This window comes from Meleagris gallopavo, chromosome 1 (genome assembly GCF_905368555.1).
Source record: "Meleagris gallopavo chromosome 1, MGAL_WU_HG_1.1, whole genome shotgun sequence".
Lineage (NCBI taxonomy): Eukaryota > Metazoa > Chordata > Aves > Galliformes > Phasianidae > Meleagris > Meleagris gallopavo.
In genome coordinates, this window is record NC_139404.1 from 135,223,431 (window position 1) to 135,248,659 (window position 25,229).

At 44.1% G+C, this 25,229-nt stretch overlaps 2 protein-coding genes across 4 annotated transcripts in view; one reads left to right on the plus strand and one right to left on the minus strand.

Moving 5' to 3' along the window:
- The window catches only part of GRTP1 (growth hormone regulated TBC protein 1), a 29,455-nt gene extending 23,425 nt beyond the window's left edge, over positions 1-6,030 (plus strand). For 2 of the 3 annotated variants that reach the window (XM_085215138.1, XM_085215142.1), the window contains exons 6-8: positions 1,592-1,764; positions 1,879-2,064; positions 4,043-6,030. In XM_085215138.1, coding sequence (XP_085071264.1) covers positions 1,592-1,764; positions 1,879-2,064; positions 4,043-4,132 — 449 coding nt within the window. In that variant the 3' untranslated portion in view covers positions 4,133-6,030. The other variant, XM_085215145.1, reaches the window with a different exon arrangement.
- On the minus strand, positions 5,406-23,755 carry LAMP1 (lysosome associated membrane protein 1). Its single transcript, XM_003203204.5, has 9 exons — positions 23,592-23,755; positions 14,961-15,076; positions 13,463-13,676; positions 13,196-13,357; positions 9,426-9,643; positions 7,640-7,762; positions 7,211-7,280; positions 6,868-7,038; positions 5,406-6,452 (listed from the first exon to the last, which is right to left on the minus strand). Exons 1-9 carry the CDS (start codon positions 23,623-23,625, stop codon positions 6,313-6,315), a joined length of 1,248 nt encoding a protein of 415 aa, XP_003203252.1. The 5' UTR covers positions 23,626-23,755; the 3' UTR covers positions 5,406-6,312.
- Positions 23,756-25,229: the final 1,474 nt, after the last annotated feature.

Below are 25,229 nucleotides of genomic sequence, written 5' to 3' on the forward strand. Positions count from 1 at the left end.
ATCCTTGTGCAGATGGGCTCTGTGTAGGCTTGTTTATAAATAAGGGCATTTTGGCCTGGGAGAGACTGGGCAGAGCAGCCAGTTTCAGAAGATCAGGACAAGGAGGCACACAGAGCAGCGTTAGCGATGGAAGAGGAGAGCCAGAACTGCAGAGCTTTGTTGAGGGGTCATTTCGGAGGCACAAATACACATACCATGATATAGAGAACGATATATATTATAATTAATATCCCTGGTAGCTCTAATTAATATACAGTAAGTGCATGCATAGAAAGCCATCTTGGATGCTGCCCCTTGCACGTGACTTCTCCCTGCTGTGATCTGGCAGCAGTATCCCAGCTGAGCGCTGCATGCAGCCCAGCTGCCTGGCCTCCATCTAACAAACCTGAGTACAACTGGAGTTTATGCTGAGGCTTCTCAGCTGCTTGTGGCTCTGCTCATTCAAGGGGCGATGGATGCACGGTCTCTGGCTGTGAGTTTTTTGCTGGGCAGCTCCTGGAGCGCAGCGTGGTGTCCAATTGCATTCTCACTGCGATGCTGGCATTTGCTCTGCTGCACTAATTAAAAATAGCAGCTGCTGTTGATTTCGGGGTATCAGGTGATGGCACGGGGTTCTTGTTCCTCCCAAGGACACTCACTGGTGGCGATGTGAAGAAGTTTGTGCTCCTGTGTCTCAGGAACACCAAAAATGAATGGTTTGCAGATGTATGAGTGGAGCAAGAAAGGGAGCAAAGAGCAGCAGGCTTGTTCTTTTGTCTCAAGTTGGATTCCTTGCTTTTTTCTTGCATGAAAGCAGCATTTCAAGCAACACTTACTTCACGAGTTAACATTACTCTTCCTGTGCTCCAGTTCACAAATGCACACAGCACTAACGTGTGTGCAGAGAGTTCTGGTGTTGGCTGTGAGCTCAGGGTGTAGCTCTGTGTTTGTTTTCAGTGTACTTCCTCGTTGCTTTGTGGAGCATGTCAGAGACAGGCGAGTAAAGCAGAGTATCCCGAGGCAGTGGCTCCTGTTTGTGGACAGAATTTGCTCGTCATTCCTCAGTGAGAACAAAGAAAGTAAGGGTCGCAGACAGACAGTGGAGCTCCAGTTCCTGAGGGTTGAGTGTAATGCTGCTTTGTGCCCTGAGAACCGCAGTGGATGTTCTGCAGCTGGGACAGTGCAGTACCACTTAGTTCTCCCGGCTCATACCGAGGCAGTCAGCACAGAACGAGGGCACCTTCCAGGTTTGCTTCATGAGGTAGAAGCCGCCCTTTCAAGCTTCAGTGTGTTGGTGGACACCTCAGCGTGCGGGTTCCTTGGGCAACCCATGTGACTCTTGTCCTCTGCTGGGCCACCTGAGCTCTGATAAACGTAATAGGAGACGATTTGGTAGGCACAAATGTTGTTTCATGTACAGAGATGATCTTTGGCTAAGAGAAGAGCTGTACGACCACAATGCAGGCATCTTCACTGCGTGGATTAATTTACTGGATCTTGGGACACATGGGTTGAACGTGCCTTTGTATGTTCAGCTGTATGTGGGCATTCTCCTCAGTTCTGTGGAAAATAATTTCTTCTGCCTACTAAAAAATGGCTTCTTCTCTACAAGATTATTACAGTCCTGCAATGCTGGGCCTGAAAACCGACCAGGAAGTCCTGGGAGAGCTGGTGAAGATGAAAGTTCCAGCTGTGGCCGAGCTGATGGAAAGACATGGAGTCATGTGGACCCTTGTGGTGTCACGCTGGTTCATCTGCTTGTTCATTGACATCCTTCCAGTAGAGGTAATTGCTGACATTCTATTTGTCTCAATGTACATTTGTGCTTATTGTTTCCTTTGTAGCACGTTAGCAGTAATGTCGTACGAGCTGTAATCTGAATTCTCCCCTTTCCTGCAGACTGTGCTCCGAATATGGGATTGTTTGTTCTATGAAGGGTCAAAGATCATCTTCCGCGTGGCCTTAACATTAATTAAGCAACATCAAGCTTTTATTTTGGAAGCCACGAATTTCCCTGACATTTGTGACAAATTTAAGCAGATCACCAAAGGAACGTTTGTAACGGAGTGTCACACATTCATGCAGGTAAATTCTCCACAACCTTTAGTTAGGAATGAATGGGACTGACTTAGAGATGTTTTCTGCATTCAAAAAGGTACATATCTTCCCATCCTTCTTACCAGGTGAGGTTAAGAAGGGCTCTTGACAAGAACAGAATTTTGGTGAACTGTGGATTGTCCGTTCCTGTGGTTTTCCTCAGGTGAATTGCAGGAGATGGGTGTAGGACAGACACAAGTGAACTCTAAGTGTGCATGGATAAATCTTTGTAGTAGAAGGATCTAAAGCACTGTCAGAACAAAAAGGCAGCACCCAGCTCTTAACCTCCAGTCTGAAAGCCTTAATTATTACCAGAGCCTTATGGCAGCCTGCAGACTAAGAACTATTCTTCTAAGTTATGAACGGAGTGAATGCCAGGTGTGTATAGAAGATTCAGAGCTTAACTCAGAAGACTGAAATGTAAGGACAACAGGAGCAGGTCTGCCACCACCTACTCAGTCAGCTCTGCCACTGCTTTTACTGCAGTGCATAGAGCACAAAGCAGGAGATGGCTTTTCGCCCCTGAAGTTTGGTGCCCCTTTCAGAGCTCCATGCACGGCTCTGGCACGTCTGTGGTAGATTTCATTTTCACTTACAGACAAGGAAGCTAAATTTAACTATGAGTGCTTATGAGTCTTTTAATTAGAGAGCTGAGGGGAAAGGCAAATCACAGGGGTAGCTTAATTTAAAAGGAAGATGGCTGGAGGGTTTTCCCTTCCATAAAAGTCTAGAGTAAAAGGTTTGTTAAATGTTAACCATCATGAGAATACCAGCTCAGAGGCTGATGCAAACACCGGTTCCTGAAGGACATCTTTGTCTTTTCCTGCCCCTCCCTTTAATGCCATTGCATTTTACAGTGGCTGCCTTTAGAAAAGCCACCACTTTTTTGCTTGCAGTTACACTGAACGAAAGTATTAGGGTTGCTTATTTTCCAGCAGTGTTTAGATGGAGTGGTGAATGTCAGGAGCGGGCTTTCATGGCAGGCAGATAACCAGCATAGCTCAGGTTCCTGTGTGCCACTGAAGCACGTGCTTTGGTTTCATTCTTTGCAGAAGTACAGACAGTAGTAGAGGAGGTGGTGATGACAGTGGGTATTTTACATTTCCCTCTTGAACAAGCTCATGTTTTCAATTTAAAGCTATGCAGCCTTTGTTATCAGATGCTGTTCAGAACTGGTACGTTTATAACCTCATCTTCAGAGCTGACAGTATAAGCACAGAGAAGTGAGAGCCCATACACCTCAGCTGTAGACTTAAGCCCATAAACTTGCAGCTTGCATCACATTCTGTTCAGTCAGAGGTTTTAAATCAAGTAGTGAAAAATGTATTCCTCTTGAGATCCCAAAAACCACAAGCAATAACAAGAGCAATTATAGAAGTTTTTGATAGCATTTAAATTGTCTCAAATTCTTACATCTGTGTACACTGCTACCCAAAAAAGCCTACTAGAACAGGACAAAGGTAGCACAGTATGAGTAACACTGCATTTTTCTGTTGGCAACAGACTGTTGTATTGAAAAATGAATTACCCAGGATGGCTTCATATGTTCTGAGTCCAGAGATGTTTTAATTTTGGAGTGGTTCTTTGTGGAGCCAGGAGTTGGACCAGATGATCTGTGTGGATCCCTTCCAACTCAGGACACTGTGTCTGTGACTATGCAAAGCATCCAATGCCACAACTACCTTCTAAAAGAAGTTTAACTGGAGGCTTACATTCAAACTAGCCTTTGTACCATTGCTTTTGCATAACTTGTAAAGCAGCAGCTCAGAGCGAGTGCTCCAGCATGTCTTTACACAGGAGGAGGTAAAGATTCTTCTGTTTTGAGGAGGCCAAACAGCAGTAAGCAATTTCACATCACGGCTACCACCAAAGCAGAGGTCTCGCACATCTCACGCAGAATTTTGTGAGAATTCCTGCACGTTGGCTAAAGACCATTTTAACAGGATTTTTTCATTTTTGCCCCCAGAAAATATTCACAGAACCTGGCAGTCTGTCCATGGCAACAATTGACAAACTCCGAGAGACGTGCAGAGAGAAGGTGCTTTCTCAGGGATAGCTCAGCAGCAGGAACCAGGCGCTCAGACTCCAGAAATGAACACATTCCTCTTTTTGCACTGACTAAAGCACACTTTAAGCTTTCCATGAGTTAACTGACACTTGACCAATTTTTTTCCTGCCTTCCACGTAAGTGTTTTTAATGCTTTGTACTGTATGTCAGACTTGATAACTGGAACTACTGCAACTGGTGAATTTGTCATTATTATTTTTTAAGAATTCAAGTGTTTTCAGAGTAGAATATGATCAGTGTAAGGACACTCCTCCTGAAGTCACTGTCCTTGTCTTTTCAGGGCGTTTTGTAATGTTGAAACAGGTGTATAGAATTACATATCCTTCGTATTGTATTAACTATGACACCTCTTACCATTTGTACAAAATAAATCTAATTTAATTTGTCAGAACCTTTTTTTTTTTTTCCCTGGTGTTTTGTATACTCATTTAAGGTTTTCTGGCTCAAAAGCTGCAAGGGCACAAGAGATTTGACTCAAATGTGGAATAAGTAACATTTCTCACTCTGCGTAGGGGAAGCTGTAAATAGACACTGTACTACTTTGTTCCATGCTGCTACTTTATTCTAAGGTTATACTACAGATGCTATATCCTCACATACCTGTGCTCTTGGGAAGGATGCACTTGCCCAGCCAGCTGTTAACAGACTTCCTTCTTAACAGGACAAAGCACCAGCCAGCTCCAAAGCCACACTTGAATGCAAGTCCAAGCCTCCTTCCATCTCCTGGCAGGAAGAAGCAAAGCAGCAGCCCTGCCCCTGCTGAATGGCTCTGTCCTCACAGAGCCCTCTCGTGGCCACATCCCTTCCCTCACCTTCCTGCTTTAAAAAGAAAGGTGTCATTCTGAATACAGTTCAACACACCAAAACCTGAGCAGGCACACATCCCAGCTGACTTGAGAGGGAGCATTTGTACTGAGTATCCTAGCACCATTTTCAGAAAGCAGTGCTGAGCAGGGCAGGCCTTTGTGCTGATGTCTCTCAGCAAGCTACAATTTCATGTAAGCATCATCCTCCCCAGCCTACTGCCATGCAGCAGCTTTCCCTGTTGCAAAGGACAACCTCCACAACAGCAGGAAGTGCCATTTCAAACCACTGTATACAGGTACATCCCACCTTTGTGGCGGAGAAGGAGGGACAAAGCTCTGGTTTAGCAGTCCCACATTAAGGATGACTCAAAGCTCCAGCAGTAGAGCCAAACCAAGACCATGCACACATCAAGTGGCCAGCTGTTTTTTAGAAACTAATGAGCAACGCAAGGGTATACAGAAAAAAAAGTGTCTTTATTAGCATTGTTACAGGCAATGCATACATAAGAACTGATCCTTAAAGTGTACAACCCCCCAGCCAAGTTTAAAGCAAGAGAATCAGCAGATTGAGACCTATATTGTACACATGTGCAGTAACAGGATCTCTCTGGACCTTCCAACAGAAGAGACTGAAATCACTTTACAAAAAAAATGTAAATAAAAATAACACCCATTTTAAAAAAGTACCAGCTCCTAACGAGCTGGCAGAGCATCAAAAATATCAAACAGGGGAGCTGTCCAATCATATAGAGTTCCTGTAAGGTTTGAGTATTGCGTTGTTCACACCCTGCATATGCCAGGCATCGTGTTTAAAGCTTAGTAATACAAAATACACACCCTAGAGATGAGGTGGGGTTTAGACCAATTTCGATTTTGTCAGTTGTTACTGAATTTCTGTCAATGCACCATCAGTATTGTTATCATCACTGGATGGCAGCAGTGCCAATCGTGAATGTTTTCCCTTTGTTAAGAGCTCTGAAATTGAGTCAATGTAGATTAGTTACATCTCTCTCCAGCATCTTTATGCTGACTTTACCTTCCAATTAAAAAAAAAAAATCATCCTTTAAAAAAAAAACAAACCCAAAAACTTTTAGCTTGTTTCTAAGTGGGTAAATATTTCAACTAGTTAGCAAAATTAAACACCAGAATTTTCAGAAGTTATTTTTGTGCATAGTTAAATGCTGCAAGATGATTTCACATTTAATAAAGCAGACTTTAGAAGCAATTTGCAAGATAAGGTGTTCCCTTACGATATCGATCTTAGCTTGGGGAGAGATAGGGGTGGTTTGTTGTTTTGTTGGTTTTTTTTTTCCAGCTTCTTGCAATTGCTTTTCACCTACACTGGAATTTAGTGCAAGTCATTAAATTGTTTGGTACCCAGCGTGGCTCCTCTTTCTGCCAATCAAGTAAGCAATCAGGACAATTAGAACCAGACCAGCAAGGGCTGCACCAACTATTATAGGGATCAGCATGTTGTTTTCATCCAGCTGACATTCTTCCACTGAAGAGAAAGAAAGAGTTACGTTAGGCACCAGTCCAGGTACCTATCCAGGCAGACACCTACCTTGAGTTGTTTTGCTTTAACCACAGACACAAAGAACAGAACTAACCAGAGCACTAACCAGAGCACCAAGGAACTTCCCAGACCTTTTCCCCTCTCACACAACTGTCTGAATACTGTTAGGAAGGTCCATTAATGCTTCTCCTGAACTCATTATAACGAGTCCCAGTTATTTCAAAGCTGCTTTTTACAGACTTGTCACACTAGCCTCAATTCAAACACCTAATCAACCCCCACAGCACCTGCAATACAGCACACAGAGACTAAGCATAGCACTTTCTTCCTTGATCACAGACTTAGGTTTCTCATAGATTGCAGTTCCCTCTACCCCCGTATCAAAATACAAACCTCTTACCTGCCCCAAACTTGTCTCCATCAACCTTGAAAGCCTGGACCTGAACATTAAATACATTGACAAGGGCTTTGTCTGTGACCTGGAGATTCTCCTCTGCACTGCACTTGTAGGAATTCCCCACCGTAGCTCTCAGTTCACTCATGCTGTCATTTGATGCTTCAAACATTGGAGCTGTGTAAGAGAAAGTCCTATTAAAGAATCCTGAAAAGCAGAAGCTGGAAGCTCACTGAGCTTTAAATTCAAAAGACATTCCTCCCCAGCATTCCTAATGCGTTCCTTAATGCAGGCAACCCTTAATATTTAAGGAAGTGGTCACTGAAAGTACACTTAAAAAAGTCCCTACCTTTTGCTTCAGAAGGCAGAGTCGTGCTGACATTCACACCTTGCAGGAAGAATTTCTCACTACTTGCATTCTTTTAAACGAAGAAAAAGACACCAGTAGTTTTCATTGAAAATAATGCTGTTCAACACAAACTTTGTTGTGGGAGGCTATTCCTCTGCTACACCAGAATTGTTCCCAGCTTGGGTAAAAAACTTTACAGGCTCAGCAATCCAAACGAAAGAAATTCCTGATCCAAGCAGAATGCGTGTACATTCTTTCTTCGTAAGAATTACTAAGAATTAAATCCCCTCTATCATAGTACTAAAACCAAAGTCATTACTCATTCCCCCTCCCATAATTGGAGCTTTCTGCTATTGTAATTGTCCAGGTTAATATACCCGCATCAAAAATACTGTAGAGATCTTACGTGCTTTGTCTAGAGATCCTTACCAATACAAAGTGGAAGGTGATCTTTGTTTTCTCAAAAGCCAGATTCAAGAAGGCAGATGTATTCTCACATGTTCCAGAAGCATTTGTATTATGTGGTACAAAATTCAGCAGATCCAACCCCGTCTATGAGAAAAGAGGACCAATTACGATATCTATTCTTTAAGGAAACTAATATAGCACTACATCATTAGGAAACTTCTAGTTTGCCTGCACTCACACGTATACAATGCTCTATTGACCTACATACCTTAAGGGCAAAAGGGCAGATATGCAGTTAAGTTACACCTGGGATAATTTGTGCTAGAGCTACTGGGCTGGCACAGAGAAAGAACAACAGGCATATCTGCATTCTTGCTGAAGCTCCCCACAGCCCCAACTGCTGCTTTCTCCACGCTAAACTTCTTCGCTCCTAGCAGCACAGGGGAAGCAGCAGTTACCACCACTACAGTGGGAGCAATGAGTACAAAATGCTGCCATTAAGGGTGGTCACCTTGCAAGTCACTTCCACACAAAATACTTTAGCTTTGCTCACAGTAAATGATTTTATGTTGTCCTGCATCTGCAGACAACTACACGTTACATGCACTTGCTAAACAACCAAACAAATCATCAGTAGCTCTTAGACATTAGCTAAACCTCTTGTGACTTTGGAAAATCAATTTTACCACCTCCTCACTGGTTGATAGATCAGCTATCAGCCAGTGCAGCTGTGTGAGAATGCCATGCAACGGGAAGCAGCTCAGGGAATGTGGCACCACGTGGCTTAAACACAATCGCCAACATAGCTATCTGCTGTACAGCCACACATCAGCTGGGATCCAACTTAAATTTGCAGCCTTCATTTGTTTGCCCACCGTCACCCAACATCAACTCAGATTAAGCCACAGGATAGGGAAAAAGTTCACAACAGAAGCTCTGTACAGTAAACATGTAGGTTTACTGAGCCTTGGTTGTTGTTTCCTATCAAGGGCCTTCAGCAGTCCCTGGGACTATGGCTCATAACTTTGCCTTACTGGCTAATAGGAAACAGGTTTGTACACAAGGCTGGCAAGCCAGGCTTTGTAACACCAGTGGAATCAAAGAGCCTACACCAAGGCTGCAACTTATGCAATCCATGCAGCACTTTCACCACTGAAATTAAATTAAATTAGTTCTTGAAATTAAGTAACTCTGAATCATAGAATGGCTTGGGCTGGAAGGGACCTCAAAGTCCATCCAGTTCCAACACTGGAACCTGTGGGCAGGGCTGCCATCCACTAGGTTACATCATTACAGTTGAGTCAAATATTCTTTGCTATCAGCTGCAAGTTAAAGAAGTAATTTTCAGGCGGTTCTGGGTCCCCTAAAATTCTGTCAAGTCTGTCTAGTTTTACAATGGCAATTATGTTCCCTTCTAACATTGCTTCACTGTTTTCATTTAGGCACCTCAGGCTAAATTCTTCTATTTAACAGTTCAGATATCTTGTTTAGATGAAATCTTTGATATAGGATCCCACCTAGTCATATTTTTTATCATTTTTACTGTTCCTGTGGAGTGGCCATGCACACTAACTGGATTTGACAGACAAGTTTAGTACTCTCACTGAAGAGAAAAAAAAAAAAATCTTTAAATGACCTCTTTCAGCATTACTGAGTTTAACTAGACCCAAGCATAAACCAAGCTAAGCAATTCAAATAGAGGGCAATCATGGATGAACCTGTCATAAATTTTTATAGAAAAGAAATACCCTGTAATAATTTGGCAAGTCTTTTCTAAAGAATCTGAAGGTTTTGAGGAAAAATGTACCTTTCCATCTTTTTTTAGATAGGTGATGTTAAGCTGTAGCCCCATGGAGGCAAGGACACAGGTTCCATTTGCACCAGTCACGTTGTATTTACCAACTGCAGGATTCGAGGGTGCTGCAGTTGGTGCTGGGCTAGTTGCTGGAACCTGGCTAGTAATGTGTTTTGGAGTTGTTGGTGCTACAGTGGTAGTAGAGACCATATCTTCACTACATTCTGTCTCTGAAAAGAAAGGAAAACATACAGTTACAGGATTATCTGCCTTTCTCATCCTTGAGGGAAAGGAAGAGAATTTCAAGTAGCTTTTCCTAACAGAAGGTAATAAAAGCTGACAAACAATAACAAAAACATTACTTGAACTCTGTTTCAAAGTTTAAGAATCTCTTAAAATCTAGCATATGAAAATAATACCTCTGCTTTTATTTACAGAAGTTCGTGGTGCCTGCGTGCGTTTTATTGATTTCTATCATTTTACTTCACAATCAAATCAGTACAAACAAGAGATTTCATGTTGACAGAGCCAGCATTCCTGCTGTCTGCTCACTGCAAGGCTTCAAGGACACCCCCTGTTGGACATCCTAGGCAGCCGTGTGCCAGAAGCAGAGGAGTAATTCTCATGCCTAGCATCAAAAGCAGTCTCTCAGGGGTGTGTTGTTCTCATTTCCCTCTGTATGCTACCAAGTCATGAGAACCCTACTCTTTTCATTTTGTCAATACTCACAGTAACATAACAACACTATATTGGACCTGTCAAGTTCTCACTCGAGCTCTCACACTCAGCAATGCTGTGATACTTCCATCTCCAGCGTAATTGCAAGTCACTGTTTCTGATGGCAAGGGTTCTCCTGTATCCTTTCCATTTGGGTTTCATGTCCATCCTCTCTGTACTCCTGTATTTACAGCTACCCACCACCTGAGGTGCATGGCTGAGTGAAGATGACTGCCTGACTTCTCATCCAGTTTCAGCATAAGTTTCCACAGTAAAAGGAGAGAGGTAGAACAGTGGCTTCATTTGCCAAAGTATTCACAAATACCTGGCAGCAGGAACTGAGCTTGTGGATAGCCAAGAAGCTTCCTGCATTGAGGATCTAAGCCAAAACCAAAGGTCATAGCAAAGACATCACTGTAGCACAAGCTTCCCTGTTCCAAGCCAAGGTCATCTCCCTGTTTTAGGGAGAACACATTGCAACTTTGTAAGGATGTCAGTCACTGCAATAGCCTCACAGTCCATCCTATCTTGCAGATAATGGGTAAGTAATGAACAGCCTCTGTACTTAAAAAGCAACTTAGCGTTTCATTATGACTCAGAAAGAAGAACTCTGAACACAGCCTAATCACATCTTGTGAACTCCCACAAACTCCATCACAGAACAACTCTATTTCCTACTCCACTTTCTACTCCATTTCTGGAAGGAGGGAAGAGCAGAGAGAAGGTGGATGAATGGAGGAGTGACCCTACCTTCTGTCAGTTCATCAGATACTGTTCAGGCCTCAGAATGTGGCGATGTCCAAATAAACCAGGCAGCCAAGTTTAAATGCTACTTCAGTGGACAATTTCCTTCTGCCTGCAAAGCCTCAACATAACAGCCTCTTACTAAACCTGGCAGACACAGACTTCAAGTGGCAGTTTGTTCTAGGTGGAATTTTGATACAGTGTTTTTCACTGAACTAACTTACAGCATAGCTTCTACTAGGTCTGCAAAACAGATGTGGAGGCAAGATGCTCTTGTCTTTTTCTGACAGTTACAGGAAAGCAGCTGACAATTCTACCGACAGAAGAAATTAAAGCTCTCTTTCTTCAGAGCTGAGAATCACTGCAGCAACCTCAGTCATTAACTTGTAGATACACTGCCAGAAATAACTACTTCTATTATAGATGCACTGACTACTGACTCTACTTCCTTTCAGTGATCACTGCTCAGATCACGACCAGAAATGCCCACTAATGAAATAACTGTTGATAAAACAAAAAAAAAGTTAAAAGGAGAATTCCAGATTGCAAGTTGATCACTAATGAGCTGCCAAAAGGCATGGGGAAGTCTCAAACCTGAGAGTGAAAAGAAGGAACTGATTTGGAGAGAACAAGTTGTTTTCAGGATCGAGACAAAAATGATGAAGTAAGAACTCTTTATCTGAATTAAAAATAAGCAATGGAGATGCTCATTATGCAGTACGAATGGAAAAACTACAAAAATACTGTGTGCAGTTTCAAGAAATTAATAGAAAATAAGGGAAGATATTAATTAAAAAGAAAAAGCTGAGCATGGCAGTGTGGATTACAGAAATGTGGAAGTGAAAAAAAAAACCACCCCAAAACCAGAAGCATGAACTAAAAGCAAACAGTATCACCAGATCATGAAATCATATTTCCAAACATTGATGGTTTCATTAAGATAGTGATATCACCAGACAGAAAAAAAATTAAAAAAAGTAACTAGTAAAACAAATATTGATGAACTTGTTTTCCATAAGGAACATGCACCCAAAATAATACAGTATTGCCTTGCAGTTTAACTGAAGGACTGTAAGAATAGACAATAAAAAGGTGGTGCTGAATAGGCAGTAAGGAGATTTTATTGAAGTTTTGCAGAAGTTAAGAAGTAGCTTTTCCCAAAATCATGGCTACAAGTAGGTTAAAGCCTACTTGTAACTGCTCACATGCTTACCCAGTATGCCTGGATAACTGCACCAAGACACTTAAAATTGGATTGTTCTGAAGACTGGAGTAATAGAAACCATCTTTTTTAAATTACAAACATGTCCACAGTCGTGCTGCAGACTAGCTCACTGAAGGGAAAAGTCTGATTGAGGGAATGATACAAAACTGAGTCAGTAAGACAGCCATACAAAACTGAGTCAGTGAGACAGCCATGAAAAAAAGTCAACTCCAGTATTACCATGCATCAGGCTAAGAAATTTGCAGAGAGATGGGACAAAGTACAAATACTCCCATAGAAGGCACTTGTTCAATGCATCACTGTATGCCAGCACTGACTACTCGGGTTCTAAGATTCCTTTCAACTTCACAAGTGCACAAATAGGATTAGCAGCATAGGAAAGAAGAGTTCCAAGTCACCTTGAGAAGATGAAGACTTCTTACTTGCCCTAAAAGACTTACTGCTCCCTAAAATGCCATGGGCAAACAAGAGCCATGTAAACTGAAGAAGGCTGCTACAAAAACAGAGCATGAATACACTGTGAAGTAGCCTGTTTTCTATTCATTAGAAAAGTGAAATTCTATAATGCTTTTTAATACAAGCAAATCGGGACAAAAAGCTTTTAAGGACTGTGGCTGAGATAACGTTTTCATAGCTTGTATAAATCCATCTACAGGAAGTTTTGGGTACCCTCTCCCTGCAGACCAATTCACAGCTGTCCTCTACCACCTACCTTCCCCAGGGCACACAGTAAGCAGTTCACATTACTTGGGTAAAGAGAAACACTTCAAAGGGATGAGATGTTCCCCAGACCAGGATCTGGGCCACGTACCCAGCTGACCTACAGCAGCAGGTGTTTACAGCCAGAGGGATCCCAAGCAGGAGAAACGTTCCCTGATGCCTGCACAGAACTCCCAGAAACGCAGTGCTTGGATCTCTAAGCCATGAACACCGACACACCCAGAGGAAACCTGAAGCAAGTTTATTCATTTCAGCAGATTCTGCTATCAGTTTCAAGTCAACAACCACCTAAATAGGTAGAATCAAGACTCAAAAGTAACATCTATTATTGGAAATACTAGCCCACCAAGTACATTTTCTGTTACGAGATACCTACTGTTTGTACTGAAAGTGCCATTTGTGGGATAGGCTTCCAAAGTAACATTGCTGAAAGTAATGTTCACATGCCTTATATAGATGTACTTGGAGTTGATGCATCTGTATTCTGTGCCAATACGGGCCTGAATAACAGATTTTTGTGTCACTTCCATCACTTTTCCTGTGAAAAGATCACATGGCATTTGTATGTAACAGTTTTTATGGAAACAAATCAGTATAACATCTGCAAGGGTGACATAATAAGAACAGGACGTTTTCATTTTACCTTCAGATGCATTAGGGAATAAAGTTTCATCAGACAGATTGTAGTGGAAAGTCAGCTCTTCAACTTGGTACTTATCCAGAGTTTTTGAGAAATTCAGACTTAGCAAGTGTCCTGCTCCAAAACTCAATGCTAGAATTGGATGAGATGTGTTACCTTCACCACACGAGCTGTGTGACTGTGATGTGGCATTTTGGGGAAGAAAAAAGTGTGCAAACTGTGGGGTAAGAAAACAGAACACACAAAAGGGACAACATTACAGCTTTTCCTTACTGCTTTTCAAATAACCTGCTACAAAACATGCAAGTGACTTTCACATATATTATAAGGTGTCTACTTACCAGTATATAGCCAGTAGCATATTAATGGCACTCAGATTTCTAAGAATAATGCTCTCTGAAATTTGAGGACAAAAAACTGTGCATCACATCACCTCTTTGACTTCCCCCCTTAAGCCAGGGCAATGAATTTGCAGGTGCACCCACACCAGATAAATCAAATTGCAAATTCTGGACACGTGAAAGATGGAAGAGTTTTAAGTTTTGCTTCCTGTGGTGTGACTGAGAAAGAATAAAAGCAAATGGCAGTCTACGCAGTTTGAGTATAATTCTCTGATTGTAATACATATTGGGAAAGTAACTTGACACCTGAAGACAAACAGCATTCACTGGAAAGTTTGAGTTTATGGCTTAACAAGAAACAGCCAGAGCAGGTTATGAAAGCAGTTACTTCTGAATGCAAACTTGTACAGCACCATCAGCAGGAGTTCAGACCATCAGTGCTGGAAAATGGACTACATGGCTCAAATCACACACAGAAAGCATAAGCACTGGCAAAGCAGTGGATGTTTTAATTTCATATTAACTTGATGATTAGGAAAGAATTGCAACAGGAGTGCCTTAAAACACACAACCTCAATAGGATTATAAATAATCAGCAATTCCCGCCTAGTAGTAAAGATGCCAAAGTCAGTAAATTGAAAAGCTGAGTATTTGCAAATAAAAATTCTTAACTTTTCAGTTAAACTCTGTCAATAGACTGCAAGCCTGGAGACATACTGGAACCTACAGAGACCAGCTAAGGGAGCAGATCACAGGTTTCAGAGTTTGAAAGCTCCCTGCCAGTGGCCATTTCTCTTCGGATTTAGTCAATCTAAGTAACTGGCGATGATCACATTCACAACTGAAAAAACTGGTAGCACTTGCTTTCATTTACAGTCACGATGAAAGTCATTTCAGCTACCAATAGGACTTATGTGGAATTTCAGTCTAAGTTCCACACCTCTGTTATTGTGGTAATTTCAGGCAGCCTGTTCTTTAATTACAGGAAACATCAGTAATAAAGGAGAAGGTGATGCAACATGACTGGAAGAGGGGAATGTTTTCAGAAGCAGTTTTTCAAGCTTAAATATTTGTTCAAAGTTTCAGTAGTGCACACTCACAAGAAGACCCCACACATGGTACAAAATACACAAGACAAGAAGGGAGGTGTCTCCCATTACCTGCTTTTGCCCATTGCTTTTGTATTCCACTGAGAAGGCTACTGTCAGGTTAGCAATTATGCAGACTTTGCCTGTTGAATCTCTCACATCAAATGAAGACGAAGCCTGCAAAAAGCCTGTAGAGGGACAAGTAGTTAAATGGGGGTCACATAAGATTTAATTTTTCAATCCAAGCAAAGACCAGCATGTACAACTCCATTTTGAAGACACATCCTGAACAGCAGTTGTGTTTAGAGACTGTAACGACTAAGTTTCCATAGCAGCCTCAGCATCAATAACCAAGAGAACATATTTAACACCCCATTTATAAAAGACAAAGCTGCCCAGAGCAAAGCTGTTGACATGCTGGGTCCTCAAAGCATAAGAAAAGCTTGTAACAAGTGCATCAGTCATGTTGTTCAAGGCAGCAACTCCATGCTCACCCTGCACAGCAACTATTTTGCAAGCTTCAGCCTGAACCAACTTAACACACAAGATCCTGCAGCCCTATACTGCTCAGCCACCCCTCAAAAATCCTCTCTTCCCTCTGTACCAAGACAATCAGCTGCACACATGCTGAATGCAGCAGTTAGTGGGCTTGAATTGACTGCAGATGTTTGGGAGGCACTGCCAAAGGCAGCGTGATGGAGAGTGCCCCACTTGCCAGGAAAGCCTCTCCTGCCTGCCATCACACTCCCTGCACTTGAGAGGAAGATGGGGGCCAAGACCTTGACACAGACAGAGGACATGGTTTCCTGCCTTTAAGCTAATCTCACACAGAGCTGCTGACTAAAGCAGGGCTTCTCCTCTGCTTGGAGCTTCACACGCTACTACTGCTTGTGCGGGGTAGGACTGTGAGTATGGAGGAGCACGAGATCGTCCTCTGACAGCAGGATAGACTTTTACACAGGCTGCCACTGATGACCTTCACCTGGGGCACACGTACTGGCAGAGTGCTGGTTATCCTCAACTTCATTTGCACTAAGAGCCCCATGGACAGTGCTCCTGCTTCTGTGCTCAACTGCACCTGCTCAAAGCTCTTTGCTGCAGAGCCTCTTCTTCATGTTCCTGATTGTCCCCACACACTCAAAACAAACCTCACCACAAGAAGCCTGCACTGTTTTCTGCTAGTGCTTTGTCACCTCACAGAAAACCTGGAAGAAAAAAAAAAGCAGCTGCAAGACAAACCACTCCATTTATCACAAGCAAATAAGCTTTAAAGAGTCAAACATGTTAATCCATTCAACTGCTGATATAGCAAAAAGACCCAACAGAGGGATTATCCATTAGCTGGCTTTCCCATTCTCAAGAGGTTTCTAAAAAGCAAATCACAACTTGAAAACTTTTTGCTACAGGACTACAGCGCATACAATAGCATTATGGCAATCAGGACAAACTGGGCTTTTATCATCTGGACTGGGTAGAATCATAGAATGGTTTAGGTTGGAAGGGACCTTTAAGATCACCTATAATGCCATCCCTCTGCTATAGACACCTCCCACTAGATCAGGTTGCTCAAAGCCCCATCCAGTCTTGCTTTGAATGCTTCCAGGAAGGGGGAATCCACAGCCTCACTGGGCAACCTGTTCCAGTGTCTCACCAACCTCACTGTAAAGAACTCCTTCCTAATATCAAGTCTAAATCTCTTCCAGTTTAAAGCCATTTCCCCTCATTCTGTCACTACATGCCCTTATAAAAAGTTCCTCTCCAGATTCCCCGCTCAGGTACTGGAAGGCTGCTATAGGGTCCCCCCAGAGCCTTCTCTTCTCCAGGCTGAAGAGTCCCAGCTCTCTCAGCCTGTCCCTGTCGGTAAGCCAGCCCTTTGGTAATCGCCATGGCCCTCCTCTGGAGCCACTCCAGCAGCTCCACATCCTTCTTATGCTGGGGAAGAACTGGACACAGAACTCCAGGTGGAGTCTCACAAGAGCAGAGCAGAGGGGCAGAATCACCTCCCTTGACCTGGTCACATTTTTCTTGACGCAACCCAGGATATGGTTGGCCTTCGGAGCAAACGCACATTGCTGGCTCACGTTGAATCTTTCACCAACTGACACCCCTAAATCCTTATCCTCAGAGCTGCTCTCAAGTCTTTCTCCACCCAACCTGTATCTGTGCTTGGGATTGTCCCAACCCAGGTGCAGGATCTTGCACTTGGCCTTGCTGAACTTCGTAAGGTTGGCATGGGCCCACTTCTCAAGTCTGTCCACGTCCCTCTGAATAGCATCCCTTCCCTCTAGCATGTCAACTGCATCACCCATGCCAGCTGCAAACTTACTAAGGGCACACTCAATTTCACTGCCATGTCACCTACAAAGATATTTAAAACACCAGGCCCAGCACAGATCCCTGAGGAACACCACTCATCACCTGTCTCCACTTGGACATTGACCGTAACTCCGAGTGCAACCATCCAGCCAAGTCCTTATCCAGCCAGTGCTCCATCTATCACATCCTTTTTTCTCCAGTTTGGCGACCAGGATGTCATGCAGGACAGTGTCAACACTTTGCACAAGTCCAGGTAGATGACATCAGTTGCCCTTCCTTTATCCACTGACAGAGTAACTATCACGAAAGGCCATTAAGGCCGTCAGCACACATAGAAGGCACTTCAGTTGTAAGAACACACTGGAAACAATTTCTCTGGCACTCAGTAAGCATTTTCCCTTGTTGTTCTTCCTCAGCAACAGTTTCCTCCATCTCCAAGGACAAGAATGCATCTCCCCCAAGAAAGGTGACCAAAACAATTCAGTACAGTCTAGAAATAATTGATGCTCCTCCACACAGCAGTTTCAATTTGCAAAGTTTCCTTCAAGTTGAATTTACATTTGGAACTGTTTACACGGTACCCAAGCACTTGTTTTCTCAAGAACAGAGCTGCTTACACTTTCTTGAAGTTTTCTAGCACTGCATAGAAAACAGCATAGAGGCAGAAAACAGACATCTATGACTGCTTGAACTAACACTACCGATGAAAAATGTGACAGAACGAACATCTCCAGTATGCATGCCGACTGCCTGCTTGATAGCTACTAGAAGAGTTTGGTGATTTGAGACCTAAAAATAAGTAACATACATCAGAAAAGAAACAAAAAGAAAAAAAAAAACAAGTTTCAAAGAGAAATGCAGGGGAAAGAAAGGACTGAAACAGCATTAAGGAAACACTGCTGACCAAAAGGAAAATATGAGTCCTACCCATTCCAGATGATTCAGAGAACAAAAGACAATGCAAAGGTACCAGAGAAAGCACTGAGTGGAGTACAGATTCTGGGAATGAACAGCTGACAAATCATTCTCTACAGATTTAAGTAACAGACAGTAAGTGGCCTGAGCAAACATTAGAACATTCCACCTGCATAGCTACTAGATTCTTGTAAGGCTAAGTTCACACCATGATACGAAATCCAGTCTGGTTAGAATGAAACAAAAACCATAAAGCCTCACTCCCTTCCCTCTTAGAACTGTTCAACAGCTACTGAATTTGCAGTGTCAGAGCAACAAAAGACATGCATCAGGCACGAGACAGCAAGCTGACCTCGATGAAGGGCTGAAGTGACCTGTTTCCCTGCAAGCACATGAGCATTCATGAGGATGGTGACCAGAGCAAGCACTGTGCTGGCAGCACAACCCACAGCCACGCTCCTGGGGCAGAAGTACAGAGGAACACAGAACAGACTGAGGGAATATGGGACAGGAGGGCAAAGAAATTAGCAAAAGCGCAGAGGAACAGATGAAAGCACTGAAGGAAAGAAGCTCCTGCCTACTCCCTGCACCAGCCAGCCAGCTCAGAGCAGCTCGTGGGGTTTGGGAGGAAAGCAGCTGTTGAGTTTGACAAGGCTGCTTCACTGTCGACCAGTGATTAAGGCATGAATCATCTCTAGCCCACAAATAGTAAGAGCCTACAGTCAAAATGTCAAGAATACAAAAAAGCAAACTGATGCTGAATCGATCTGTCTTGGGATTATTTCTTATTCAGTTACACAGAGTAAAGCACAATTTTATTACAGCATATCTACAAGTTGGGGATATTGCTTGTACTTCTCACAACAACACTGTCATTTGATACGTAGTGCAAAACCTGATACAACCTCCAGCTTCTTTTCTTTGGACTTTGAACATTCTTCTCAATCGACCACAGCACCCCACTTGACTACTACTACCTGTGCCAGAGCAGCAGCAGCACTTCAGATTCCCACAGCTCAACAGCTCACAGAATCTCAACAGAAAAAAAAAAAAAAAGCAACTTTTGTGAAGTTCATTATTCATTCATCTGGAAATGGTATGAGTATTTGGCAGAAGAATCACCAGAAAGGCACTCGCATCAAAGAAACCTCATGTAGTCCAGACGCTTCCTTTGTGTCCCAGTAGGTTCCTATAAAAGGGCTGCTTACATTTATTCCAGCCGCGTATTTTCAGTTGAAACATCATAAGATATTATCTCCCTTTAGAGCTCATTTCTGGTTATCCTGTCACGCAAGAAAGATTGAAGCTAAAAATGTTTATGAAACAGCCCGATATGTTGCTTTAAATCCAACATCCGTCCTTAACTAACACTCCTACACGAGGGGAAAAAAAAACAAGCAGTGTGTATTAGCACTCCAAGTTGGAATAAAGTCGAAGAAAATTGAAACCTCCTTTCTTATGTAACAATTTGTCTCAGTGATCTACCACGGTTTGCTTTAAACTGAAAACTACAACAGTCACAAAACAATCTGGCACAGCTGAACAATCTGAATCTGAGCCTTCTGAACACGGTTCAGAGAAAGCTGGGATTCTTGACCCATTCCTGCCCACACCATGATGATTTTCAGGTCTCAACCTTTTCATGATTCAAATCTTGTTAGTCAAGCACAGCAACACTTCAGCTACTCTCCTGTATAATGGAAACCTATTAAAGGAGAAAGATGAATACCTGTTGTACTCTAGAAAAGAAAGCAAGCACCTATTATTAATGGCAATTGTTTACACTGGCTGCCTGCAAAGAGGACTTCGGTTACAATAGTTAATGATTCACTGTCTCCAAGTTGCACTAGAAACAATGACCACTGATAAAGATAACAAACCAAAGCTACTTTTATACAATTTGGGGCTTGCTACCATGTTCTCCTGCATAAATAAAACCTTCTGCAGTATTTTTGTGCTACGGGGTGTGACAAAAGGGCAGCAAGCCATCCCAATTCAGTCAGACACATCCCCAGCACTAAGTGACACAGGTACCTGCTATCCATGGGGCACTAACATGAAGAGATAAGAAATGCTGCTTCTTATCCAGAGAAGGTTTATTTCTCATTGCAGAAGCAAACAGAAGTACCCAGTAATTCACTCCCTTTGCTGGTTTGGAAGGATCCTGTCAACTCAGTGCCATTTTGGGAGCAGAACAGTGACCTTCGTGCTTCAAACTTCTAATGTCTATGCCAAATGGAAAAATTCCTGAGGAGTTGATTCTTTCCTCTAATCACACCTTCTAATGTAACCACCACTCCCAGGAGGGTACCTTGAACAACTGAAAGAGCAAGCAATATCACTTGCTTTGATCCTGGACCTACACAACCTCATGAGAGTACAGAAAAAAAACCAAGAACTTTAAAAATACATTTATCTTCAAAGATCCTACTGTTCACCCATCCTGTTTCCAGGGAATGAATGAAAGCAAAGCAGATTCGATGCTTGAACTGCTTCTCCCAAGACAAGCTGGTCTTCAAAAAAAAACAAAAACCAAAAAAAAACAAACCTCTGACTTAGCATTTACCTGCCACCAATGGACTCAGATTGGGTGCAGGGTTTCAACGGCAGGAAGAGATAAGGCTGGGCACACTTCAGCTGCTGTTCTGACATGCTTCAGTGTATATCATGGAAAAAAGGAGAGCAGAGTTCAACTCCAGGATGTGGGTGAGTACTGTAGGAGACAATGGGATAAACTGCACTTGTGCAGTGCAGCATCTGCTGAGTTCCAGATCCACTCCCAGAAGACACATCCCAGCCAACTTGCAGGGATGAATTCATCAGTCAATCTCAGACTATCTTTTTAGCATTGCTGACTTACATTAAGAGAGTAGACATCTTGTTTCTCAATTCAAACATGCAGGTGGATGAATGACCTCTGCCTTCATAAACCTGACAGCATAGGAGCATTATAATAGAAAGGATACTTTGCAGCGGTTCACTTGCCATTTGGCCAGATACTTGCATCCAGCTTAGTCACATGAAGCTTCTTATGGTTTACAGTCTAGAGGAAGGAAGTCTTGAGATAGCTCTACAGTGGCTGATGCTACGAGTCCTGCGGGAGGGCTGACCTACCATGGCGAGACATCCCAGCACTCACGTGAGTTCCTTTAGCACTTGCACTGCCTAGCACTGCTGTGTCACACCACACAGCTAACGTGTCCCTCAATGAAGCCGACAGCCCCAATAATTAAATAAGGATCACATGCCCAAGCCCACACTGGAGAAGAAGCAGCTAAGCCACATGCCCCTATGCAGTGCTGAGCCAGGGCTGAAACTCCATCCACTGCTGGCAGGGCCACTGCCCCTGCTCTCACCCTTGGAAAGCAGCACTGGCAAGCAGCAGCGCTGCCAGGTGACAAAGAGGGCAGAGACACTGCTGCTCTCAGATTCAGCGGGACATCATCAGCAGTGCATCTTGAAGTCAGACGCGCAGCAAACATGATTAGAAACCATCCTACTCACTGCAGAATAATCTGGAAGCAGGTTACACAAAAAGTAAAATCTTCAAGCCAGGCTAAGCAGAAAGTTAAGGAGCATGCCTCAGACAAACTGTGTGACAAGAGCTGGCAGAGCCTTGTGAGCCAGAAGAGCTGCACGAGTCAGGACTGAGCAAGCCATCACGTGGTGATGGACCTGGCACCCACACACACATTCAGGTCCCTTAACACTGTGCCAATACACTCAAGGAAGCCATCAAGCAAGCACAATGATTAAGGGCAGCGTTTGATAAAGCCACATTTCAGAAGTTGCACAATATATATGCAGTTGCATTTCGTGAAAGCCACTCAATACACAGTCACATATAACTAGCAAAGCCAAGACTCAGGAAAACAGTATAATACCATATTATTTAGCAGCTATAATTTGTTAGCTAAGTTTCCCTCCCTGTAAGCTGCCATTCCAAAGGAGCGTTTTGGCCTGTTACCAGAGTTCTTGTAATCAGCACTTTCAACGCAAGTACAAACAGCAAAACACACTGGTACAAAGTTTGAAATTCCCCTTCAGACTAGGGTTGTGCAATTAGAGCACGAGAACTGTGCACCACTAATCCTGTGCCAGCATCATGGTACCTTTATCTCATTGTTTCCCTCTGGGTCTCAGACATTATTTACTCACTGACACTGAATCAATCAACGTCTGACTAAACTTAGATTTTTTTTTTTTTGGAAACGTTTTCTCTGTCATGCCCGTTTTTTGGCACAAGAAATACTGTAACTGGCACAGCAAAAGCAGAGGCAGCTCTGCTGGCCTTGACACACAGCACAGCTGACATGTTGTGCTCAGCAGCGCACAGATCTCTCCGTATCACCATCTCACTATTAGTAAGGAAAATCATCAGGAAATGCTTAACACTGACATGTGAAATATTCAGCTTAGTGCCTGCTGCTCATTGTGAAAGGAAACTGAAAGAGTAACTAACATGCAGAGAGGAAGGTAAAAAAAAAAAAAAAAAAAAAAATCGAGCAGATATCAATCTCCTATCCCCAAGTCAAAGCCCTGCTGAATGCTTTCCCATTGGACCCACCCATGCTAATCTCTCAGCTGCCTGTGATCTTGCCTTAACCTGATCAGCGTTCCCTCTGATGACTAAGGGGCTGCAAACACCTGACAAGCTCCACTAAGGCTGTGGTGCTCCTCACTGGTGCCCCGGCCTCTGTCCTGCATAGGAAAATGGATGTTATCTGTGCTGTTTGCACCACAAAGCTCTCCCTTAAGATCCTGCCCACAGCAGAGGGTTGGAACTGGATCATCTTTAAGGCCCCCTCCAACTGAAGACGTTCTGTGCTTCTGTGGTTCTAAGATCCTAGGAAGAAGTGATGTCGGTGCGTCCATAACAATAAAGCCGTGGCTGTTAGTAAACTGTTAGTAGTAAAGTAAACTTGCCCGTTGCTTCAACAACAGAAGCAGCACACAGATTACATGCTAAGCAGTTAAATGGACTGAGCTATGTTTGCAGTCGCTATTTGATCAGAGGAGGGTTATCACAACCCCAGAACACAGCAGCAGTGGCGGCGGCATCGCTTTAGAACTGCAGCCCGATTGGAACGCAAACAAGTTGTGAACCTCTCTAATGGAGCCGTACGACGAGCCCTCACCGAAGCAGCAGCTCGGTGCCCCTCGGGCTGCAGGCAGCAGGGCTGGCAGCTGTGCCACTCAGCGACACCCCTCGGGTGTCACCCAGCCTAACTGCCGCGGCCAACAGTACGCAGCTGCCTGGCGCCCATGCTGTCGCAATCCCCAAGCCCGCGACACGGCGCTATTCGGGAAGCGCACTGCTGTTGCTGCCGGCCCCCCAAGCTGCCATAAGGGGAGCAGCCTTACAGTGGAGAGAGCGGCCTCCCAGCGCCGTGCCCCCTTAACGGCCTACCGGGCCCGACGTTACCGCTGACGGCCGCCCGCCCGCCCGCTTGCCCGCCCGCTTCCCCTTACCGAGCAGGACAGCTGCGAGCAACGCCCGCGCCATGGCGGGGCAGGAGGGGTGAAGCGGCGGCAGAAGGGCAGGAAGGAGCGGGGGGCGGTGGCGCAGCACCGCGCTAGGGAGACAGGCGACAGCCCCGGCCGGTCATATGGCCTCTGACGTCACTCGCCCCGCCCGCGCGTCCTCACGTGATGTGTGAGACACAGAAAGGGAGGGGGAGGTCTCGCGAGAGTATGGGGAGTTTTCTCGCGGCTTTGCGGGGGTTGTTTGGTCGGGGGCTTTACGCGTGCTTGGTTCTGCATGTGAGCTGATACGGGTGGGAGTGGGGTGAGGGCACGGAGAGTGGTTGTTCTGCTGGCAGAACAGCTGGGGCTGCCCAGCTGGAAGGCAGCTCTGCAGGACAGGAGCTGGAGAGATGAAGCTGAACATGAGTCAGCAATGTGTGTTTCCCACTATGAACACCAACAGCGTTCTTGGCTGTGCTAAGCAAAGTGCCCCCAGTATGTCATAGAATCATAGAATCACAAGGTTGGAAAGGACCTACAAGATCATCTAATCCAACCATCCTCCCATTACCCTTGCTACCACAAGCTATTAAACCATATCTGATAGCTCCTCAACCAGATGCCTCTTGAACACTGCCAGGGACTGTGACTCCAGCACCTCCCTGGACAGGCCATTCCAGTGCCTGACCACTCTCTGAGAGAAAAAGTTTTTCCTTATGTCTAATCTAAAACTCCTCTGGTACAACTTGGCGGCCATTTCCTTGGGTCCTGTTTGTTGCCTGGGAGAAGAGGCCAAACCCCTCCTCATCACAGCCTCCCTGCAGGAAGTTGTAGAGTGCAATGAGGTCTCCTCTGAGCCTCCTCTTCTCCAGACTGAACAATCCCAGCTCCCTCAGCCGCTCCTCATAAGATTTGTGCTCCAGACCCCTCACCAGTTTCGTTGCCCTTCTCTGGACACACTCCAGGGCCTCGATGTCTTTCTTGTAGTGAGGGACCCAAAACTGAACACAATACTCAAGGTGTGGCCTCACCAGTGCTAAGTACAGGGGGATAATTAACTCTGCTCTTGATGGCCACACTATTTCTAACGCAGGCCAGGGTGCTGGGAGAGCTGTCTTTCCCCTGTACTTGGCACTGGTCTGATCTCACCTGGATGCTGAGTCCAGTGCAGGGCTCCTCAGTACAAGCAGAGCGTGGATATATTGGAGAGTCCATCCTAGGGCCATTGAAATGGTCTGGAGCACCTCTGCTATGAGGAGGGTTTGGGAGAGCTGGGGCTCCTGGGCTCAGGTGGGTCTCAGCAATGTCCGTAAATACCTGAGGGAAGAGTGCACAGAAGACACAGCTCCTCCTCCTGTCAGAGGAGCCCAGTGCCAGGATAAGGGCCTATAGGCACAAACTCGCATATTGGGAAGGTGGTAGAGATAAGTGAAAACAATTAAATCCACCCAAGCTCTACATTGCCTTCAAAACGTGTTTAAAGGCAAGCTAATGTGGGTAGAATACATCTAGGTCCAGCTGTATAAAATCACTGGAACTTAATGGTCTGTTATCTCTTTAAGTGATGTATCTGTGCATGTATGTATCTCTTCCAATCCTAAACAGTGACCACTGAGTTGTCATTTTTCAGGTAAAATTGACTGC

Coding starts and splice junctions, on each gene's coding strand:
- LAMP1 (XM_003203204.5), bottom strand. CDS start 23,625: ATGGCGCGGGCGTTGCTCGCAGCTGTCCTGCTCG. Junction 15,077..23,591: donor GCTCGCAGCTGTCCTGCTCG/GTAAGGGGAAGC, acceptor GTCCCTCTACAG/GCTTTTTGCAGGCTTCGTCT. Junction 6,453..6,867: donor TGGAGACAAGTTTGGGGCAG/GTAAGAGGTTTG, acceptor CTTTCTCTTCAG/TGGAAGAATGTCAGCTGGAT.